A 20923-nucleotide genomic window follows, 5' to 3' on the forward strand; every position below is an offset into this window, starting at 1 on the left:
TCTCTTTTTCTTCCTTTCTGAACACGTTGTTTAGGCAGGATAAGATTAGATGAACGTACGGCTGGGATTAATTTTGTATTATGACTGGGTGAACATGACACCATATTTTGGTGAATATAATCTCTTCCATGATATATATATTAGTAATTCTGCACACGCGATACGTGCGTACAATCCTTTTTATCATTATCGATGGACTAAAGTGAAATTTGACAAATTATGGAGGGACTAAATTGATATTTGAATGGTTGAAATAAAAAAAAAATGTGTGTTGAAATTTAAAAAACAAAAACAAAAAACAGAATTGTAATATTAATATCATATAAGGGTAAAATTGGAAAAAAAAATTGATGTCCTCTCTAAGTAGTTATTATCATATCCTCACACTTAATAATATAGTATAGAAGTATGTGTGTGTGTGTGTGTATATATATATATATTTGAAGAGTAGGTCTCTTGCAGACGGTCTCACGAATCTTTATATGTGATATGAATCAATCCTACCAATATCCACAATAAAAAGTAATATTCTTAGCATAAAAATTAATATTTTTTCATGGATGATTCAAATAAAAGATTCGTCTCACAAAATACGACATGTGAATACACAAGTTTTTGTTATTTTAGGGATAGCAGGAAGTCATGTGTTTTAAAGATAAAAATAGTTGACTTAATAATCCTGCTAAATTATTGAAATTTGTCTCAATTTTTTTGTTATCATAGCTGAGTTTTTATATGGTTACATTACAAGTCAACAATCTACTTGACCAACACATTGTAGTTATCGATTCCACATAAGAGAAGTAAAACTTTTGGTAGGTGAATGTATTTTTTCTAAATTAAAAAAAAAAAAAAAGATTAAAACTCGATTGGTATTACAAGATTGATGGCCTAACAGGTGTCGGGAATTTTGTTTGGACAGGATGGTTAATTGACTTTTTTAAATTACTAAAGCTTTAATTAGATTTTTTCTTTTCATAAATATTATAAATAAATGTCATGTTTTGTTACGGGAACCCGTCTCACAAATAAATATTCGTGAGACCGTCTCATAAGATACCTACTCTAAGAATTGATGACTACTGATAATAACTGATTTGTTAACAGTGAGTATTTTATATTAAAAAGGGAGGAAAAGAAGTTTTACGTCCCAAACGAACTTCCTTTGCAAAAACAAAATATTGAAGAGAAACTCGACCAGATATTATTCTTGTCCACTGACGCCGTAGATCTGGTTGGGCCTATGGAAGAAGGCAAAACAGAGAATACAAGTAAATCAATCAAAGTTCATACATTTTAGTACCACACAGGGTCTATAACACCAATGTGAATTTACATTCTAACATCCTAGATAAGGATTAAAATGGCTTTCCTAAAATGGAATTGTTTCCTTCCCACTCCTCAAGTCAATAGTTCAAATGAAATATTTAGTACACATATGTGTATGTACATCTACCACTTGCATCAGGCCTACTATCTTAATTGCCACATTTTCATTTTCTGAAATTCAAACGAGTAGTTTAAGGAAGATGAAAGAGCATATATACATCAATATTCTGACATTCAAAATAGATCTTTAATGACTGCTCCATAGTTTTAGAAACAGCAGCTCAGGTATCTCTCCTCACAGTCTCAAAACCCTTGGCATCAAAAATCGGATTGGTAAAGTGGTTGAGCAAAGCTTCATTGGTTTCAGATGGAGCCCGTGATATGTTATTCAATAATCCAAGGCCAAGATGTCCAGCCCTAATTTCCACCAAAAATCCTAGGGAACCACTTTGAACATCCCTGCCCATTATAACATCGGGATCAGCAGAATGAATTAATTTTGTAAAAAGTGGTTGAACAACTGTAATTCTTCAGAAATACAAGTACCTTGCACCCTAAAATTGCATTCAGGTCTTTTACAACAGATTCATAATCACGCAGAAGCACGTGAACATCAAGAGTAGACTTTCAAGAGCAATGACATTTAATGGCAAAAATTGCATTCAGGTCTAAAATTGCATTCAGGTCTTGTATGAGCTATCGAGTTTGGAATTCAAGTTAAGTTTTAGAAAAAAGTTTCATTCAGAACTTTTATTTTGAAATATAGAAATTAATTCTCAACTTTTTTCACAAGAATCCCCTTCTCTATAATACTGCTATTTTCATGAGAAAACATAATAAAATAAAATTAGTGTAATGAAAATATTTTTTTGTATATTTTGCTATAGAGAGTCGAACTATGAAAGGTTGTTAATGGCAAAATTTTAAATAAGACTAAGATTACACATTTAAGATGATACTCAAAACGTTCAACACTGATCGTTGGAGAAACTTGAAGGAAAATGGAATGAGATACAATATAATGATGAACTAAAACGATTTGTGGAAGTGCCAAATATAAAATTATAAAGCAGGAAGCAATAATTATCTGATGGCGTGCGAGTCTTTAATTGTAAAGAAAGGAACCTCGACTAGTTTCAAGTAAATGGTTCAGTATATTTCAGCATATTAAGTACCAAAGTGCATGTTCAAATATTACAGACAAAGAGGCAAATATAGATCCATGATATAACATGGTACAAATTTAAGGTGACAATAGTTTGCAACTTACACAAGCAGTACAAATTATGGTTTTGAAGAGTTTCTAGAGTTTTATACATAGCTTTGATCAACGCAGTTTTACAAAAGTCCATTCATCTAAAAAACAATAGATTTTTCGAATATCATGTTGATTGGACCTGCCTCTCCCAAGTCAAATCATCAGAGAATCGTGTTAGTGCAGCTCGAGGGTCTCCATTTGAGATGGACAAGTAGTATTGTGCTGTGCCATCATCAACATTCATGCTCCTCTTTAAGGAATCGAGCACCCTTCTCTTCCCTCTTTCTGTAGTGGGTCTATTGAACAAAATGTGTACATTTTTGTCGGGACCACCATCAAGATACACTACTGCAACTTCCCTTTTTGCATGGATATCTAGTTCTATGTAGCACGTAGAATTTGTGAGAATTTCAGGTTTACACAAGGGGATTAGCAGCCTATCCCTTGAGTATATCCCATGATCACTCATCATATTGTTCAAGCGTTTTATGTCCATTACCTGAAAATAATAAATCGCCACTATGTATTGCTTGTAACATTTAAAACAAAAATGACGGAAAAGGTTTTGGAAAAAAATAACAGAATTATATCCTAGGAAAATCGTCATTCAGAACTTCCTACAGTTGAAGACGAGAGTCCCTACTATTCAAGGTGATACGCTCTCATACTTTATACAGAATTAAAAAATTTACACTAGCAGTAGCCATAACATCAAAACAAAATAAGCAAGCTTTAACATAAAGAAAAATATAGGACTGGAACCAATCGTAAACAAATTTCAAATTGTGCAGATATTTATTTCCCAGAAAAGTTCGCCCTAAAAAAATATCACAGTTTTCCCACCCATAATTATCAATAGCATGCACGCACTTAAGCTCAAGGCTGAGTTAACTGAACCCTTGCGCCTCAACCAAATCCAAGCCCCAATGCCCCATCCTTTCAGATTGATCACTTTTCTTCACAAGGGTATGTTTTATGAAAATAACATGAAATAGGCCCGAAAATTATTTCGTGTAAATTATAAACATTGCACATAAATTGGGCATGATTAGCAAGTCTCAATTTCTAATTTACCAAAACCAAGTGTTCCATAAATTTTATTCATCACAACTTCTATGGTCAAACCATCCCCATCAATTGAAATAGTTCTCCGTCCAGATAGTCTCTAGTAACATGTGTAAATGTCTTGCTCAATAACCTTTTACTATCTCTCAATCACAGTCAATCAAAAGCTAGATCATCAACCATTGTTACACAAAATAAGTAAATGCAAGTCTGTAATTGACAAATAACATAGTTTCGGTGACTTAACATAAAAAGGAAACCAAACGAATAAACAAGGAACTGGATAAAGAGGCAGGAAATTGAAAGATATAAGATGGTCATAGAAAATCAATGCAGACGACCGTCGACCGATGCATTAATAAGAACGGCTGGATAGGAAACTGGTCATCGAACTGAGCCATTGGGCAAGAAAGGATGAAAATGATGTAAAGAATTATTGGCATAATGTATAAGCAATAATTCAGATCACTATAAATTAAAAAAAGTTTTTAAAAGAATCAAATGTTATAACTTTGATATTTCTCAATTGTTCAACCTTAAAGATGAAATAAAAATTGAAACTTTGATCACTAATAATGACTTGGATAATTTCCAAGTTCAATCATGCAACAAGGAAGACTCCATAGGCGCAATTGAAGAAATAATTAATTGGAGGGTTGTTTACATTGTCCCTCCATCTAGACTTCGAACATTTCTCCCAAACAAATGTGTCACAGATTAAGTTCACAACGTTAGGATTCATAGAGATATTCAACAGGTACATGAAAAAAAATTGAAAATACCTGAACTGAATATTTGACGGCGAGGCTGGCGATGGAGTCGCCGCGAGAGAGGCGATGGGACACAGCGAATTTGGAGAGGGAATTGTCCCTCCAGAAGCTCCCAGAGCTAGGGTTTCCAATCACATCTCGAAGCTTCCAGGGAGACTTGAAAACGCAAACCTGCAAGTCCCTATCGGAGGCCACTGAGCGCCAGAGGCGGCACACGCAGGCGGCGCGTGAGAGGTCTGCCAGAGGGAGCTTTTCCAGGATAGCGCGGAGGGTGTCCTTACACAAGAGAGCAGAGAAATTGGAATTGATCGGGGAGATTATGAAGTCTTCGTCTGAGGATAATAGAGTTTCTTGATGGAAGGAATTGAGGGGTTCGAGGAGGTCCAGAGGTACCGGCCCCGCAGCCGATTCCTGGTCGTCTTCGCCGCCGCAACAACCCATCTCTTTGGTAGTCAGAGCTCGTGTTGGACGGGTAGAGGATGACGGGACGAGGCGTGGGCTAACCTCGCTTCTCGTGTAACTTTATTAAGTGGGAGATAACTGGTGGATCCTCGATATCATCACTTCAATTTCAACGGTTTTTTTTTTAAAAAAAATAGATCTTATGTATATATATGGGTAAATCTTGATCATCCATCATATTCAGCGATTTTTTTTTTAAAAAAAATGGATCTTATATATATATATAGGTAAATCTTGATCATCCATCTTATCACGGGGTAATGCCACATAAACAGGATGAAATAAACCATAAATGGTTGTCACTTGCCAGGAAAAAGTAGTGGGCAGGGCACATTCCACCGATGGATTTCCAGTTCGCGAAAACAGTCGCATTCAATTAACTAATATTAATCCGTGTGATGTACGAAACCATATTATTAAAAATTAATAAATAATAAATAATATTTAAATTGAAAAAAATAATATAATTATAAAAAATAAAAATAAAAACTATTTTTTCGTTAATTTTAAAAAAAAATTAATACAACGCATGTCGATTTATTTTTTTTAGTTAATACAATGAACATTACATCTTGGAATGATTCAGCTCATGTCATTTCAGAATTCAATTTTGGAGGAGATAATTTTAGTAAGATAAATAAAATAAAATTGGTTTATAATATAATATGCGACATTGCATTATTTATAATTTAAAATTTAAATAAGACATCCCGATAGACAAAAATTATACATCGGATGCTTTTGATAGAATTATATCATACATTAACTCTTTCAAATTATATAAATTTCAAATTGCATGCATTTGATGTTAAACATTTCTGATTATTGAGAGTAATATACATGTTTATTGAGAGTAATTTAATGTCCATTTGAAACTCTTTAGAATCTATCTCTTTTAATTTTCTTGTAGTCTTTTATTTGAATTTTTAAGAAGATAATTCAAGATATACAATATACACATGATTTTGGAAGAAAACTACAATGCATTAATTCTTTCAAATTGAGGTAATTTTGAAATAATATGCATTTGGATAAAAAAAATATGATTATTAAACGGTAATTCAATTTCCATTGGAAAACCTTGTTGTAGTGATAACTTTTAACATTCAACCAATTTTATTTTTAGAAATTAAATTAAATAATTAAATATTGTATTTCTTTTTTAGTAAGTAATTTGGACATGAAATTACTTAAAATAGCAAAATTTATTTTTGAATGATTTACCTCATGAGTGATAATGAACATTTTGTACAGTTTTTAATTAAATTGATTGATATAATCAATGTAAAAATTATAATATATTTTTCGTTTTCAATAGAGTTTGGTTTCAATTTGAGTAAATAAATAAAAAAACATATAATACATAATTACATTTGAATTAATATAAAAATTAATTAAATGAATTGATATAATTAATGCAAACAATAAATGAAATGATTATTTATTGCAGTACACATATGTCAATATTCGTGATATATCTTTCTTTTTTTAAAAAATGACGTTTGTATTTAAAATTTATTTATACAATTTGTAATAAAAATTAAATATATCATATTAACACAAATCATATCACAAATTAAATTGATTGATATAATCAATGCAAAATTTGAATGTGATTTATGTTTTCAATAGAATTTAGTTTCAATTTGAATAAAAAATAATAAAAGACATATAATACATAAATTATATTTGAATTAATATAAAAATGAATTAAATTCAAATTTAAACTAAATTAATTGATATAATCAATGCAAACAATAAATGAAATTATCATTTATTACAATATATATATTTCAATATTCATGATATATCTTTCATTTTTTATAAACGACATTTTGACGAGAAATTACTATTTGTAGTCTTCATCTATTATATCTATTCTATTTTACTAAGTGTGAGAGTATGATAGTAACCATCTAGGGACACCAACTTTTTCTTCCAAATTTACCCTTATATGATACTAATATTACACTATTGTTTTTTGTTTTTTATTTTTTAATTTCAACACACACTTTTATTTTTATTATTTTTATATCAACAATTCAAATATCAATTTAGTCCCTCCATAATTTGTCAAATTTCACTTTACTCTATCGATAATGATAAAAAAGATTGTACACACACGCATCGCGTGTGCAAAATAACTAGTATTAATTATAATTCGAGCTAACTTATCTTATGAATATATATATACTTAGAATTGTCTCATACAAAATTTAATAAAACATAAATATGATTTTTATATCCATAGAAAAAAAAAATGAAAGTTATAATATTTTAAAATGAAACGATACGAGAGAAAATATCATTAAAATAAATATAAAACAAAATGGTTCACTTGACTTCATTACAAAATCTAATATGTGAATCAGAAACATATTAGTAATCCAAACATTGCCTCGGCATTAAATCCAAACCAAATATTTCATGTAAATAGTTTTAGATTTGTATACTTTTTATAATCGAGATAATTAATTGTAAATAAATCATAATTTCAGGACTTTATTTTTTAAAAATAAAAACAAAGTCGATAAATATAATAAATAAATAAATGGACTTCCGAATTCCCATACCTCGTCGAGAAGTGATTTAGGCCAATGATCTTATAACCGTGTCGGGCCAAAAAATGGAGACCTGTTTAGCCCATTCTAATTGGGCTGTCTAAAATATCGATCCAAACAAGCTCGGCCCGATAAGTTCTAGGGTTCTGCTTCTTGTTTCCTGCATATATGTTCTGTATAAAACTATCCGTTCCACTAGAAGAAGTTTTGGTAATTCCTATCGGCGCCGATCGTTGTTTTTTCTTGGGTATTTGCTTCATTTCTCACTGTGATGCTGTGATTCGGTTCGCTCTGTGTTTGATTTTGCCTCGTATTCGTAATTTACGTTAATTGATTGTGTCTCGTTTCTTTCTCTCATTCTCCGTACTTGAGTTGAGCGTGCCTATTGATGTGAAGGAGCTGAAAATTTTTAGCGATTAGTGAAGTTTTAGCAATATTTTGGATTGGGTATACATGTAGGAATAATTCGGTGAGCTGAAAAGATGACTTTTTTTGCTGTATCGTTCGTATCTTTTATTTTGGAATCAAAATAGTGTAGAAGAAATTTATGCAAGTGTTGGACTTCTGATGGATGTTTGCTTTGTTTGTATGGTATTTAATTGGGTTTCTCTGTATTAGGTGTTTTGCATTTCGTGAATTCGTTGGGTGCTCGAAAATTTAACCAAGATGCAAAACGAGGAGGGACAGAACATGGATCTTTATATCCCAAGGAAGTGGTAAGAACACTGTTTGTGATGTCTATTTTTGGGTTCTTTTGTGCAATCTAGTAGGGCTTAAATTAACTTCTTCTTTTCCAAATTTGGTGATGCAGCTCTGCCACGAACAGGCTTATCACTTCCAAGGATCATGCATCAGTTCAGATCAACGTCGGGCATTTGGATGAGTCTGGTCGATACACTGGCCAACACTCAACCTTTGCTCTCTGTGGATTTGTCCGTGCCCAGGTGAATGAATATCTATGCATTCCTTATGTGAACTGTCATCGTGCTAGCTGCTATAGTCACTCATTTGTTCCTGTTTTTTCAATTGCACTGTCGTGGGAATTTTCTCCTAAATATAACTATATTATAAGAAGTAGCAACCTATGGGTAGCCCCACGTTTACCTTGTAATTAGCAAAAAGTGAAAAATACACTACATGTTTTGTATTTTATTATTTCTTTGTAGTCTTCACTTCTGCATACTGATGTTTACTTTTGAATTTCAAAACAAACTTTTACTTTTGACTCAGTTGATCAAGTGAAAATATTATCAAAATAACCAACAGAGTGTCACAATCAATGAACAACTCAAAGTTGTTACCACTCCTTGGGTCACACAAAGCCTTGAATTCTTGGTAGTCATCCCATTATGTGTTTTGAATAAGAAACCAAGGTAGCTGCCATCCCATGGTAGAGTTAGATAAATGTAAATCGCAAATTACCCTTCACTATGATATAGTGTGTTCCTGAGCATGTGCCTTGGAACATTTACTTTTATGGTATTGGTGTACCAAGTTTTTTAATCTGTTGTACGTTTGCATTTATGTGATTGTTTTAACTGGGATTTGGATTGATAGGGTGATGCTGACAGTGCTCTCGATAGGCTCTGGCAGAAGAAGAAGGTTGAAGTTCGACAACAGTGATTTGATGCGGCACATTGGCTTCAAATCTCAAGCGGTTGAAAATTGAGTTGAAACATTTATGTGATTTGAGTGAAAGAAACAGCATATGCCCGTAGTTTTAGTTTGTCTCTTGCACTGTGTGGTTATTCAATATTGGATTTTGAGCTTATGATCAGATGAACTTCTTTATGCCTTTTTTGTGTTAATTGTCGCCTATCTGGTGTGTTCTTCTTCCGCCTTACCTACTAAACACCTTCGCCTCTCCTCTATTGCATTCAGCCTCGGTCAGCTTCAGGTATAGAAGCAAACACACGAACTATGAAAATTGCCTGAACGTTTTCTTATTGCTTTTTCTTCGAGACCATTTTCACTGAGAAATCTATTTTGGTACAAGTTCACACTAAAATAAATCGAGCAAGAAATTCTGAGATTTGAGATTCTCATTGAGATCATTTTAATTTTCGTTAATCATATTGTGTAATATAATATATGTTATTATATAATGTAAATGATGTTTTTTTTCCAAACATGTGTTGAGGATGCTACAATTGCAAAAATGTGATTGAAGAATGCCATGCATGTTGCACATCTTTTTTATTTATTTTCGAACCACATAGAACGTGTATAATTTGCACGATAATTAACCATTTTCAGATAAAAAATCAGCTAAATAATATCATGTGTCATATTCTTTTCCTCCAATTGTATAATGAGCAGGAAGAACAATATCTTGTGCGATGTTAAAAAATTGGACGCCTCCAAAACATTTATATCATTATTGAATTTGATCATACTAAAATATGTATGTCATATCCAAATATCTTGATCAGACACTGACACTGCTGTTAAAATGATTGTTGGACTACTTTCGTATTGACCAGCCACAATCGTGGACAATATTTTGACTTCTAATACATATAATCAAGACTTTCCAACATTCCAGGAAATCTTGGTTATTTACCAAGATAGAGTAATCTAACAATATCATTGGTAGCGGTTAATTTTAAGTATTGTTACATAAAAATTTTCACTGTAACTCGACAAAAATGTTAAATGTACTGAATTGCAATAGATTCTCTAATTTTAATTTATTTGTCAACAGCATTCGCATTACATCCGTTGTTTTTTGAATAATCCTTAACTCGAACCACCACACATCATTTTTTTGTTGTGTAAAACAAATACTGTGATTCTTTATCGTATTAACCATGTAAAAAAATATTATAGACATTTAAAATCGTTGTCGAAACAATATATGTTGGATTTTCATGAAAATAACCATTGAACAAATTACCATGATCGTTTCATTGTGATGACTCCATGACCTTTAATTGAGTTAATCATAAGAAAAACCGTTCCTTTGTAGACCAATTTTTATTCGAATCTAATTTTTTTTAAAAAAAAAATTCGAATCTTAAAAGTCATAAAAAATTCGAATCTGAAAAGTCATCTCACGTTTACACGAGGGATTTAAATTGATGATAGCTGGGAGCTGGAGAATTGGGAAAAATAGTACAAATTGTTCTGCAAATCTTCAAAATAAGGAGGAGGGATGAACGAACAGCAGAGATCAATCCTTTCAGACTTGGCGTCTAGATTTCCCCCTCCTCCGGGTACTGCCACATTCTCTGCGCTGTGTTTTGAGATTTTTTTCACCTGATTTCAATGTATTTTCTTCCACACATTCAGGGGTGCAGTTTTCATATGGCACCTCGGGTTTCAGAACTGATGCGTCGCTGCTGGAGTCGACGGTGTTCCGTGTAGGGATTTTGGCGGCTCTCAGGTCCGTTCAGACTGGATCAGTGATCGGTCTTATGGTCACCGCTTCCCACAATGAGGTGTCGGATAATGGGGTTAAAGTCGCGGATCCTTCTGGTGGAATGCTCACTCAGCGTTGGGAACCCTTTGCTGATGCCGTTGCTAATGCCCCGGATCCCCATTCCCTCATCCAGGTACTGGAAAAGATGTTGTACATGGCACTTCTTGTTTCTGCATTTTATGTCGAGTATCAGTAGGTATCAATCATGATTAGTGAAATCGTGATGTCTCAAATGGTAGATTGCGGAGAATGGTTTCACGTGTTTGGAGCAAATAGAAAGGTACTACCGGTATTTGATTAAAGGTGATATACGGAAATGTAAATATGCAAGAACCATGGTTCTCCGTCACTGCCACTCGGAACGGGGTAGTTTGCTGACACTGAAAAGTTTCAGGCTAAAACTGTGAATGATTGTGAGGGCGAGGCCGGTTTTTTTGTGTGATACCGCCGATTTCTCGACCATTGCAGGCCATCATGGCAGTTCTCCACCGCTGGGCCATCGCGGCTGTCGAGGAACAGTATTCGAATTCTCTTTTTCAAATTATTTGATATCTTTCAATTAAGTATTTTTCCAAAAAAGAAATTAGTTTTATTAAAAAACCCACGAGGGACACTGCGACTGCTGTGTGAAATGTCCATAGAACTGGAACACCCTTCGCAGTAACCTCCGCAACCATTTCCGCAAATCATGGCAAGAACTATTGTCCGGGTTTCATAAGTGGGACTGAAACAGGCGTCTTTCGCTGAGAGTAGTTTGATTATCAAGTGAGGCTGTTAGTTACATATTTTCAGTATCTGTTGATCTGTCCGACAGTTGGAATGGTTATAATTGATAGGAGGATTCTTATTGGGGCAAAGACTGCTAATTTATAGTTCGTCACATGAGTTTGCAAACTTTATTCTTTGGAATTGAGTTTAGAAGCCTGGAGTGAAAGCTTATTGGACATTAAACTTGCCCACGACTTTCTTCCACCAAAATCCTGTACCTTACTTTTAATGTCTGATCAATGGCTTTGGTTCCACCTGTCAGGGTAAAAAAGTTTACCATATTCTTGTGAAACCTTGTATATTGCATGAGTTGTTGAATTAGATATCTTCAGCATGTTGATATGAAATAGTATATTATTTAAGATGGCAGTGCAGATCTTAATTATATTGCTGTTCTGTCAGTTTCTTACGTACTTATTGAGTTGTTTGAATACATTCAGTTTCTTGAGTAAAAGTTGAGTTTTATGAATACATTCAGTTCTGCAGATTCTTGCAATGCACTATCATTACTAAGAGTTTTGCAGAGATAACCCAATGTCGCTAAAGACATCTCTATCAATTTCCAAAAATTTGACTTCTATTTCCTTATTTTCCAACAAGGCGAAGGAAGTCGTGAATACCCAACATGTACAATATGATTATGTTCCAACTCGTCATCTTTTACAAGTTTTATAGTTAATCATTCAATCCTACTGTATAAACTTCAATTTGAGTGGAGGTTGTCAGTTGTCTGTTTGTGATAATTTTAATAGTTTTCACTTATTGTTATCTTTCTTCCCTGTGTTTTGTTGGATAAGAGTTTCTTTGCTTATCGAAACAGTTGATAGATGATTTCGTGAAGAAGGAAAATATCCAACTTGATGGAGCTCCTTCATCAGAAGTATTATTGGGAAGAGACACTAGGCCCAGTGGAAAGTTACTTGTGTCTGCTGCTGCACTAGTATGGTTTCCATTTTATCTTTTGTTGATTTTGTAAATCCCTTTACATAATATCTTTTCGATCCTGTTTGAATAAACTAAACTGGTGCTTTAAACTCCCACCTTCCAAGTTGCGTTTGAGTATCTGAAATAATGTGATCTTGTCCAACACAAATATCTAGTGAAGTAACTTTCTTGCATCAGGTCTAGATTATTCTGAATGAATCTTTATCCTCGTGGCCTGTAATTGCACCTAATCCCTGCTTTATGCTTTCAGATCTTGTAATTGCTGAAACCTATCCATGTACATTTAGAATCTGTAAGCTGCCAGTGCTTGGAAATCACATATATAGATCAGTAAAGAGGCACTGTGTATTTGTTATCAGATCTAGGTGTCAGCTGTACAATATGATTGATGCACTTAAGCTTATTAACATTTTAAGGGTGTGACTTCAATCATGGGAACCATTGCCAGTGACATGGGAATCCTGACGACCCCTCAACTGCATTGGATGGTGCGTTCCAAAAATAAGGGCATTGAAGCAACCAAAAACAGTTATTATGACCAGCTCTTGTTATCTTATAGGTTTGTTTGAATATTAGATGTACAGAAATTCATAAATGTTTCACATTTATGCAACTTTCTGAATGATCAAGGAACCAGCTTCACATATTGGAGCTCCTGTGTTTCGGTAGGTTGTTGTTGGAATGCATTCCCCCTGGAGTCGGTGGCAATAATATGTATAAAAAATTCATTGTGGATTGTGCCGATGGAGTGGGTGGAGAGGAGATTGAAAAGTTGAATACAAGGTTGCGTGATTTGAACATCGAAGCTCGTAACACTGGAGTTGGTGTCCTTAATGACTGTGTTGGTGCTGATTTCGTGCAGAAAGAGAAGATTGTTCCACGTGGTTTTGGTCATTATGATTTTGGAGTTAGGTGAGCTATCATGATATCATCTTTCTTACTCTTCTTTTGTTGTCCTTCAATCCTTCTCATCTTCTCTTCTCTATGCTTGAGGAAAGCAAAAAACTTTTCATTGTTGATTGCATGGTATTTTGTTCAAACTTGCTCCTGGATACATGCATCCTCATCTTGTAAACTTAACAAAATAATTTGTTTATCAGAAATGATTAGCAAACAAATAACTTCTCAGAGATAATTGTAAGACTGCAAGTGATGTTTCTGCTCAACTGGAAAAATCGCTGCTGCAAATCAGTATTTTTTAATATTTATTTACTGCTATTGTTAGGACCTCATTTGGCATGCTCCGAAATTTTCAGATTATCATCCAAAAAAATATTTGGTGCATTGATTTCGTGAGATCTGAAGTAAATGTCTCTAATCAACAATATATTTTTAGCCAGTCTTAGCTTACTTATTTGCAGAATATTTGAAATCCCATAACTATGAACACCTCAACTAAGTGGTGGTGGTTTGAAACTTTAAAGTTTTTTTGTTTTAGCGTTTCAGGTGTGCCAGTTTGGATGGCGATGCTGATCGGCTAGTCTACTTTTATGTCTTATCAAACAGCGACAAGATCGACCTTGTCGACGGAGACAAGATATTGACTTTGTTTGCTTTGTTTATCAAAGAACAATTAGGAATTCTTAATGAAGCTGAAGATGTGAAAGCAAACAATTCTTATCAGACATGCCTTGGTGTGATACAAACTGCTTATGCTAACGGTGCATCCACTGATTACTTGAAACGGTTGGGACTGGAAGTTGTGTTTACTCCAACTGGAGTCAAATACCTTCACGAAAAAGCTGCTGAGTATGATATTGGCATCTATTTTGAGGCAAATGGGCATGGAACCATTTTGTTTTCAGAAACTTTCCTAGGCTGGTTGGATACTAGAAACAATGAACTTTTATTAACATCAAGAGGTTAGTTCTACTTTTGAACATTTATCTATGATATCTTGCTTATGATAATGCAAATCCTTAATTATTCCAGGTTCTGAAAAACAAAAGGCAGCTCTGAGACTTGTGGCTACCAGTAAACTGATTAATCAGGCTGTGGGAGATGCATTGAGTGGGATGCTATTAGTGGAGGCAATCTTACAGCACTGGGGGTGGTCTATCTTTAGATGGAATGAGCTTTATCAAGATTTGCCTAGCAGGCAAATTAAGGTCAGTTCTATTTGTAGATTCATTTTGATCATAGTTCTCCCTTGATTGATAGGCTGGATAATATGTGGTGATTCCCAGATGAATTTGCAGTGGACAATTGAACTTTTGTGTTTTGAAAATCTGAAGCTATTGTTGTTGTCAATTTATCATGGATGATGATTTGTTCCTCAAGTTTAATAAGATAAAGGGTAGCGAATGAGATTTGTGTTGATTAGAATGTTTGCTGAGGTCTCGACCGATGTGCTCTAATAATTCTTGGATATGTATGATCCACATGGTCTTTGCTGGAATTCTTTGTGCAGTTATGGTCGACGTCTTTGTCTTTGAATTGTGAATCATATCCTGGACAAGATACTTTACATTAGAGTCTGATCTCCTACATCGACCACTACAACATGATTCCAGAGAGTTTGTTTTCTTGTGAACTTGATTTATAGATCTGGATAGAGAAAGCACGTGGTTAATCGCACTTCATTGGTTGATGTGTCTGACTGTGGAACCACTTATTTGTGAAGCTGCAATCAAACAATGCACAATATTTTTTGTTTCTTCAGGTAAAGGTTATGGATAGGACTGCTGTGGTGACTGCTAATGCAGAAACAGTAGTTGTTAAGCCTTCTGGTATACAAGAGGCAATCGACATGGAAACAGGTGATCTCGCTTTTACTCCCTTAAATTTTATTATGCATTGAGTAATGCGATTTCATATTTGGATATGGTTGATATCATTATGATATAACCAAGTTCAGCATGCGTAAAAGCCATAAGCCAGTTTCAATCTCCGTGTCATAGCTTACAGTTTAATGCCCTCTGACTGAATTTCATGTTTCTTCCCATATGTATCCTGGTTTAATTGCTACCTTCGGGCTAAGTGATTCATCTCCACCAATTAGTTTCTTCTCATCTAGTTGACTCACTGGCATATACCCAGTGCTTTTCATCTTGCCGCCTGTCAATTGCACCTATTACTTAATAACTTACAGCTTGTTTACCCTATGTTATATTATTATCTGTATCTTTTTATTATTGGAAGTTTATGAAGCGATTTGTTAGATCCAACAGCCTGAAGTGTTCTGTAACAATGGTCTATGGTCTAGATCAAATTTGCTCCAATTATGAGGTGGTAGCGAGAGACATCCGTTCTCATACATAATAGGCATGAAAACAACTGATGTCACGGATAGACTTATTTGTTCATTCATGTGAAGTCATTGACGTATTATCTCAAAAAACGTCCTAGTTTCATTTGAAAAGAAAAAAAAGGGCAAAACTAGATCACTTCAGGTCGGATGATGTCTTGGACCCAGTCAAACCCACAAAAGCTCCTGAAATCTCTAGAAGTAGCTAGAATGTGGTTGGAAAATGCAAGATTTCTTGTGTAACCCTTAATTTATTGTCAACACAAAATGTGGTCACAATAACTCTACTAGGGTCTTCATCTTAGATATTTGACATAGTTTCTTGAGCATATGTGTCCATTTCATCTACTTTTCTCCATTGTCAGTATTCATGATGCCGCAAATAATATTTGCCAAATAATTTTTCACGTCTCATCTATAAATTTTGAAAACAATGCATCCTAATACATGCTATCAAAAACTTCTATTAAATTGTTGAAATTTTCGTAGGAAATGTTCCATTACAGTCCTGAGAGTTCGTTCCACGGTCTGATAAAGCTCCCTTTATATTCGTTCTCATTTTGATGCCTCTGTGAACGAAACATCTGTAGCATACAAATTATACCTCTTGCAGCATCACATTTTTTAAACAAAAAGAGTGTATTGTTTTTATTGTTAAATACGATTTCATATTTCTCTTTCCTCAGCCAAATATCCGAAAGGGAGATGTTTTATACGGCCTTCAGGAACAGAAGACGTGATAAGAGTGTATGCAGAAGCATCTACCCGAGAAGCAGCAGATAGTCTCGCGCATTCTGTAGCCCGGCTTGTTAATCAGTTTCTTGGTTCCGGCAGCAGCTAGTTAACCCTCCGCCTTTTATATGCATGTTTTCCTTCTGAGATGGAGATCGCAAAGCATTGTCGTGCAGGCCAAAATTATGGGATTTCTCGGATGGTACAAAATTTGAAATTTGTCATGGCTTTGTTCATGGAGTTGTAGACTTATAACTTGCTAACCGTGATATCACAACTTTCAAGTTACTGTTGATATTTATGTGTGTATCATGAATTTAAATGCTGGAATATTTACGGTAGCTACTCGAGTTTTCTATATTTCTTGTCCTCTCAATAAGCTATATGTACTACTTTTTCAATTTATGTTTTCCAAATATGTTCGAATGCAAAATAAACTCAAAAATCACCCAAAAAAAAATTACTTAAAGGCAAGAAATCCAAAAAATTCACGAGGAAATTATGGTACTACGGTGGAAAATCTGTAGATTGAAAATTCTGATTTTTCAAAGAGCTGTAATCCAGATATGCCCCTGGCTTCCGCATGAGCGATTACGGTTCTTTCTAAGAAAAAAAACTCAGTGGCTTCTGTCAACTGTAAAACAATGACATTGTTCCAAAATTACTATAGATCAGGTTTCTCAAAATACAAATATGGCAACATTCCCATGTGATGTTAACAATTCGAAAGCCAAAACTCATAGTACACCGTATGGCTTTATTGTACCTATATGTCGTGTATATCAATCTTGTTCATATTCGCAACCATGCCCTGCATATCAATCTAGACAGTTGTCTCTATGTAGTTTTATCAAGTTTGTCCAAAGCAGTCCAAAGTTCTGGTTCGTCGTAATCTTTAATGAGAAAATGAGGCTTCGCCTGCATCAGTAGTTGTGCTGGATTTCTTGTTGTCAAGCCAATCGTAGGCATCCTAGCTGCGACACCGGCTTTTATTCCTGAAACAGAATCCTGAACAAGCAATTCTATTAAGTACAAGCAACCAGAGGCGGAGGGATGGGGTTGTTATAGCTGTGGCGTCCAACGCCTATGCTGTGAAACTTTCCTATGCAACTTAATCTTTTTAACAGCTATAACTGAGATTTAAAAAAATGTTTCCTACTGCCCCTAGATTTTGAAAAATTTATATATCTAATTTAGCACTAAGAAATGGAGTGCGGTGGTGTGGGGAAGAGTTGTGGGTGAGTGGGGAGCCCGGAGCATGTTTGAATTCGAACCTCAAATATAAAAGTATGCTCTTTTGACACCTCGAGTACTTCAACAGCTTTTAAATAGGGGTCTGGAAATGGTTTTGCATGTTCGCAGTCACTTCCAAGAATAAGAGCATGAAAGAAATCTGTTAGTCCAAGAATTGAGATCATCAATTCAGCATTCGCTCTAGGAGCATTGGTTACTGCAGCTCGTTTCAGGTTATGATCTTCAATCCATTTCTTGAGCCGATATAAGCCTTTTACAGGTTCCAATTTCTCCTTAACAAGCCTGCGTGCATTCCAAATGAAAATGCAGGTTAAGACAAAAGTCGAGTTCGATCAAGCAAGAGAGAAGAAGGGGAAGAAGGGTCTAGGGAAGAAAAACCTTCGAAACATTGCTTCCTTATCATCCACAAGCTTTAAACCCCTTTCAAAATCATTTGGAAAAAGGGCTGAAGCAATATCATCATTGTGCTTCCCAGAAATATTATCGATAAAAAAATCCTCAGTTATTGGAACACCACCATTGAATCCAATCTGTTGAGAAAGCATCAGTATCGTTTATACCAAAATTAAGTAGTTCTAGATCAAAATTCAGTTATCTATTTCTTTGACATTCCACGATCTTATAATAAAAGAACCAGAAGACATGTCATGTAAGAAATGGATTAATACAAGTGAAGAAGAATAACTTGGACCTCTTGAAGCATTTCCCGAAAAGCATAATAGTGGAGGGGATCCGAGTCACACAATGTGCCATCAATATCAAAGAGTACTGCTTCAAGTGGAGCAAGTTGCGATAGAGAACAAGTGCTGATTAACAGACAAAGGAATAGTAAATTCTTTCACTCATGTAATGAGAACAATTGGGATTCTAAAAAACAAGCAACCAAATAAAATACAAATAACTCAAACGATTTCAATTTCACGACCACATGAAATGAGGCTATATAGCCACAGTTTCATTCCCCTCCCTTGTAATTTCAGTTTCTTAACCACAATCATAAATGTCCGAACTCGGACTTCAATACATATAGCATTTAACTAACTGGGGCATAATAGTAGAATCACTAGCCTGCTTCACCCCTCTCGTTAACTTACTATCTCTTTTCTTCAAGCTAAAAGATAATCATCATATATGAACTGTGTTGAAAAAATATATATAAAGATTTTGGCTTTGATACATGCAGACACTGTAAAAACGATGATATATTGTATAACAGATCCTGTATATCGTTACATTTAGTTGGTGCAAAAGGTTGATTTTTTTAGACAAATTCGCATGACTTTTTTAAAAAAAAAATATTAGGTGAGGGCCCGCCGCCGCCTCCGTCCTGGTCCACACCAGATAGCGGGATTGGTTGCAACAAGGCGGGCACCTGGAGAGAGTATTTCCCGAAAACTAGCAGATGATGACATGTTCACTTAATGTCATATTCGTAAACCAAAAATCTAGAACAGTCATGAAAAAAACATCCCGCGAAATTCAATCCAAGACTCGTAGAAAATGATCGTTTCGAATGAATCTAAATATCACCTAGAACAATGATCAAGCCAAAACCATTTCTCAGGCATAAAACCAAGTTTTGTTTTTAAAGGATCGCCTCACATAAATACACAAGTTAAACTGCAAATCCCGATCTACGAATAATGAAGAAAGAAAACCCAGATCGAAAACGAAATCAAATCATGGAAACAGATGAAGGGATGGACTTTAATCACCTGCTCGACGTGTCAGCTGAAATTTCACCTGAAGAAATCGTCATCTTGTAATGTGGCTCAAAGTTCTTGAAACCAAACGGGTTGTGATGGTGGAAATGAAAATATGAAATGCTGACTTTAAACAAAGTCGGCTGCCCATGGTGAGAATTAAAAATAGTAATTTGCCAACTTTTTGTTTGATTCCCCTACTTTTCAGGTTTCGTAAAGAACTTTTCCTATTCAGAATACGCATCTTGGATTTTTTTTTTCAAAAAATTGGAAACTACTTGAGTGAGGCACGTGTTTTTATAATTAGATGAGTTTAAAATTATGTCATATATCTGATGTTAGAATTACTACTATGCAATAAACGAATCGGTAATTTTCAAGATACAATACCAGAAACAATATCAAAAAATATATGCGCAAGAAAAATTGTAAGAGTATTTACCCGAGAATTACTTACAATCTAGCATATGAAGATATGAGTTGAGCATTAACATTATATCAAAATTTCAAAGAAAATATGCTGAAGAAATATAACATTAGATCATATTCTATTACTTATCAAATTCATATGCTCTATTTAATGCACATCACTCGGTATTGTTTATTATAAACGAGTTTATTGAAATATCATAAATATTTTGAAAATTTGTTCATGCAATTTATCCAGAAAGAATTGAGATTTCTGAAACATATATTTAGATCTAAGACAAATCGATTCTACAAAGAAATCAAAATCTTAAAATGAATTCAAGAAAACTATATTTTCAAGAAAATAGAATAATAAGTCACATGTGGGGACCCTCTCTGTCCAAAAAGCCCGATAGATAATAAAATTTTTTTCAATAATAAAAAAGCTTAGATGTCCAGAATGGTGTAGAGAAGTCGAAATAATATTTAATATTATAAAACAAAGAAATACATTTCTTTGTAATACTATATACTATTTGGAACAACCTATAATAGAAACTTACCAAATAATGCTCAATACCTGGTGAATTAGAAGTTCATATAAGAGGAATTCCATAAAAAGAACAAGATCAATTAGTATTTAGGGTTAGAGTTTCTCGAGGAGCACAAATTTTGGAAACATCTAGAAAATGAAATGAAATTCATGACAAATGATAGAATGTGCAAAATCAAATGATCACTAGATCATTCTCGATATACATCTCAGTAGGGATATTATATGAACAATATAAAACATAATATTTTGATACTAAATAAGGTTGCAAGATTCTTATGGATAAAAGAACACACAAAATGGTTATTACAATTAAAATAGTGCAAAATCACCCGAAAATAGTTAATCCTCGGGATGGAGATGATATTGTATTATATATAGATGTAAGTGATAATTGTGAACAATAGTTCTTATAAAGCTCACACCAAAAAGAGAACAATGTAGATA

The 20923-nt window shown here is 34.2% G+C and overlaps 4 protein-coding genes across 4 annotated transcripts; 2 read left to right on the forward strand and 2 right to left on the reverse strand.

The window, feature by feature from the left end:
• Positions 1–2460: 2460 nt before the first annotated feature.
• On the reverse strand, positions 2461–4972 carry LOC142546942 (F-box protein At1g55000). The gene is made up of 2 exons (XM_075654937.1): positions 4435–4972; positions 2461–3086 (listed from the first exon to the last, which is right to left on the reverse strand). The coding sequence occupies exons 1-2, from the start codon at positions 4861–4863 to the stop codon at positions 2712–2714; spliced, it is 804 nt and encodes a 267-aa protein (XP_075511052.1). The 5' UTR covers positions 4864–4972; the 3' UTR covers positions 2461–2711.
• A 2576-nt stretch (positions 4973–7548) lies between these two features.
• On the forward strand, positions 7549–9253 carry LOC142546952 (small ribosomal subunit protein eS21y-like). Its single transcript, XM_075654950.1, has 4 exons — positions 7549–7692; positions 8064–8161; positions 8257–8389; positions 9003–9253. The coding sequence occupies exons 2-4, from the start codon at positions 8112–8114 to the stop codon at positions 9066–9068; spliced, it is 249 nt and encodes an 82-aa protein (XP_075511065.1). The 5' UTR covers positions 7549–7692; positions 8064–8111; the 3' UTR covers positions 9069–9253.
• A 1227-nt stretch (positions 9254–10480) lies between these two features.
• On the forward strand, positions 10481–16899 carry LOC142546943 (phosphoacetylglucosamine mutase-like). Its single transcript, XM_075654938.1, has 9 exons — positions 10481–10660; positions 10737–10999; positions 12455–12574; positions 12996–13138; positions 13249–13491; positions 14026–14441; positions 14512–14687; positions 15242–15338; positions 16513–16899. The coding sequence occupies exons 1-9, from the start codon at positions 10600–10602 to the stop codon at positions 16665–16667; spliced, it is 1674 nt and encodes a 557-aa protein (XP_075511053.1). The 5' UTR covers positions 10481–10599; the 3' UTR covers positions 16668–16899.
• A 280-nt stretch (positions 16900–17179) lies between these two features.
• On the reverse strand, positions 17180–19705 carry LOC142546944 (haloacid dehalogenase-like hydrolase domain-containing protein Sgpp). The gene is made up of 5 exons (XM_075654939.1): positions 19528–19705; positions 18504–18618; positions 18191–18342; positions 17833–18094; positions 17180–17566 (listed from the first exon to the last, which is right to left on the reverse strand). The coding sequence occupies exons 1-5, from the start codon at positions 19569–19571 to the stop codon at positions 17396–17398; spliced, it is 744 nt and encodes a 247-aa protein (XP_075511054.1). The 5' UTR covers positions 19572–19705; the 3' UTR covers positions 17180–17395.
• Positions 19706–20923: the final 1218 nt, after the last annotated feature.

The sequence above is a fragment of the Primulina tabacum genome, chromosome 5 (genome assembly GCF_025594145.1).
Source record: "Primulina tabacum isolate GXHZ01 chromosome 5, ASM2559414v2, whole genome shotgun sequence".
Lineage (NCBI taxonomy): Eukaryota > Viridiplantae > Streptophyta > Magnoliopsida > Lamiales > Gesneriaceae > Primulina > Primulina tabacum.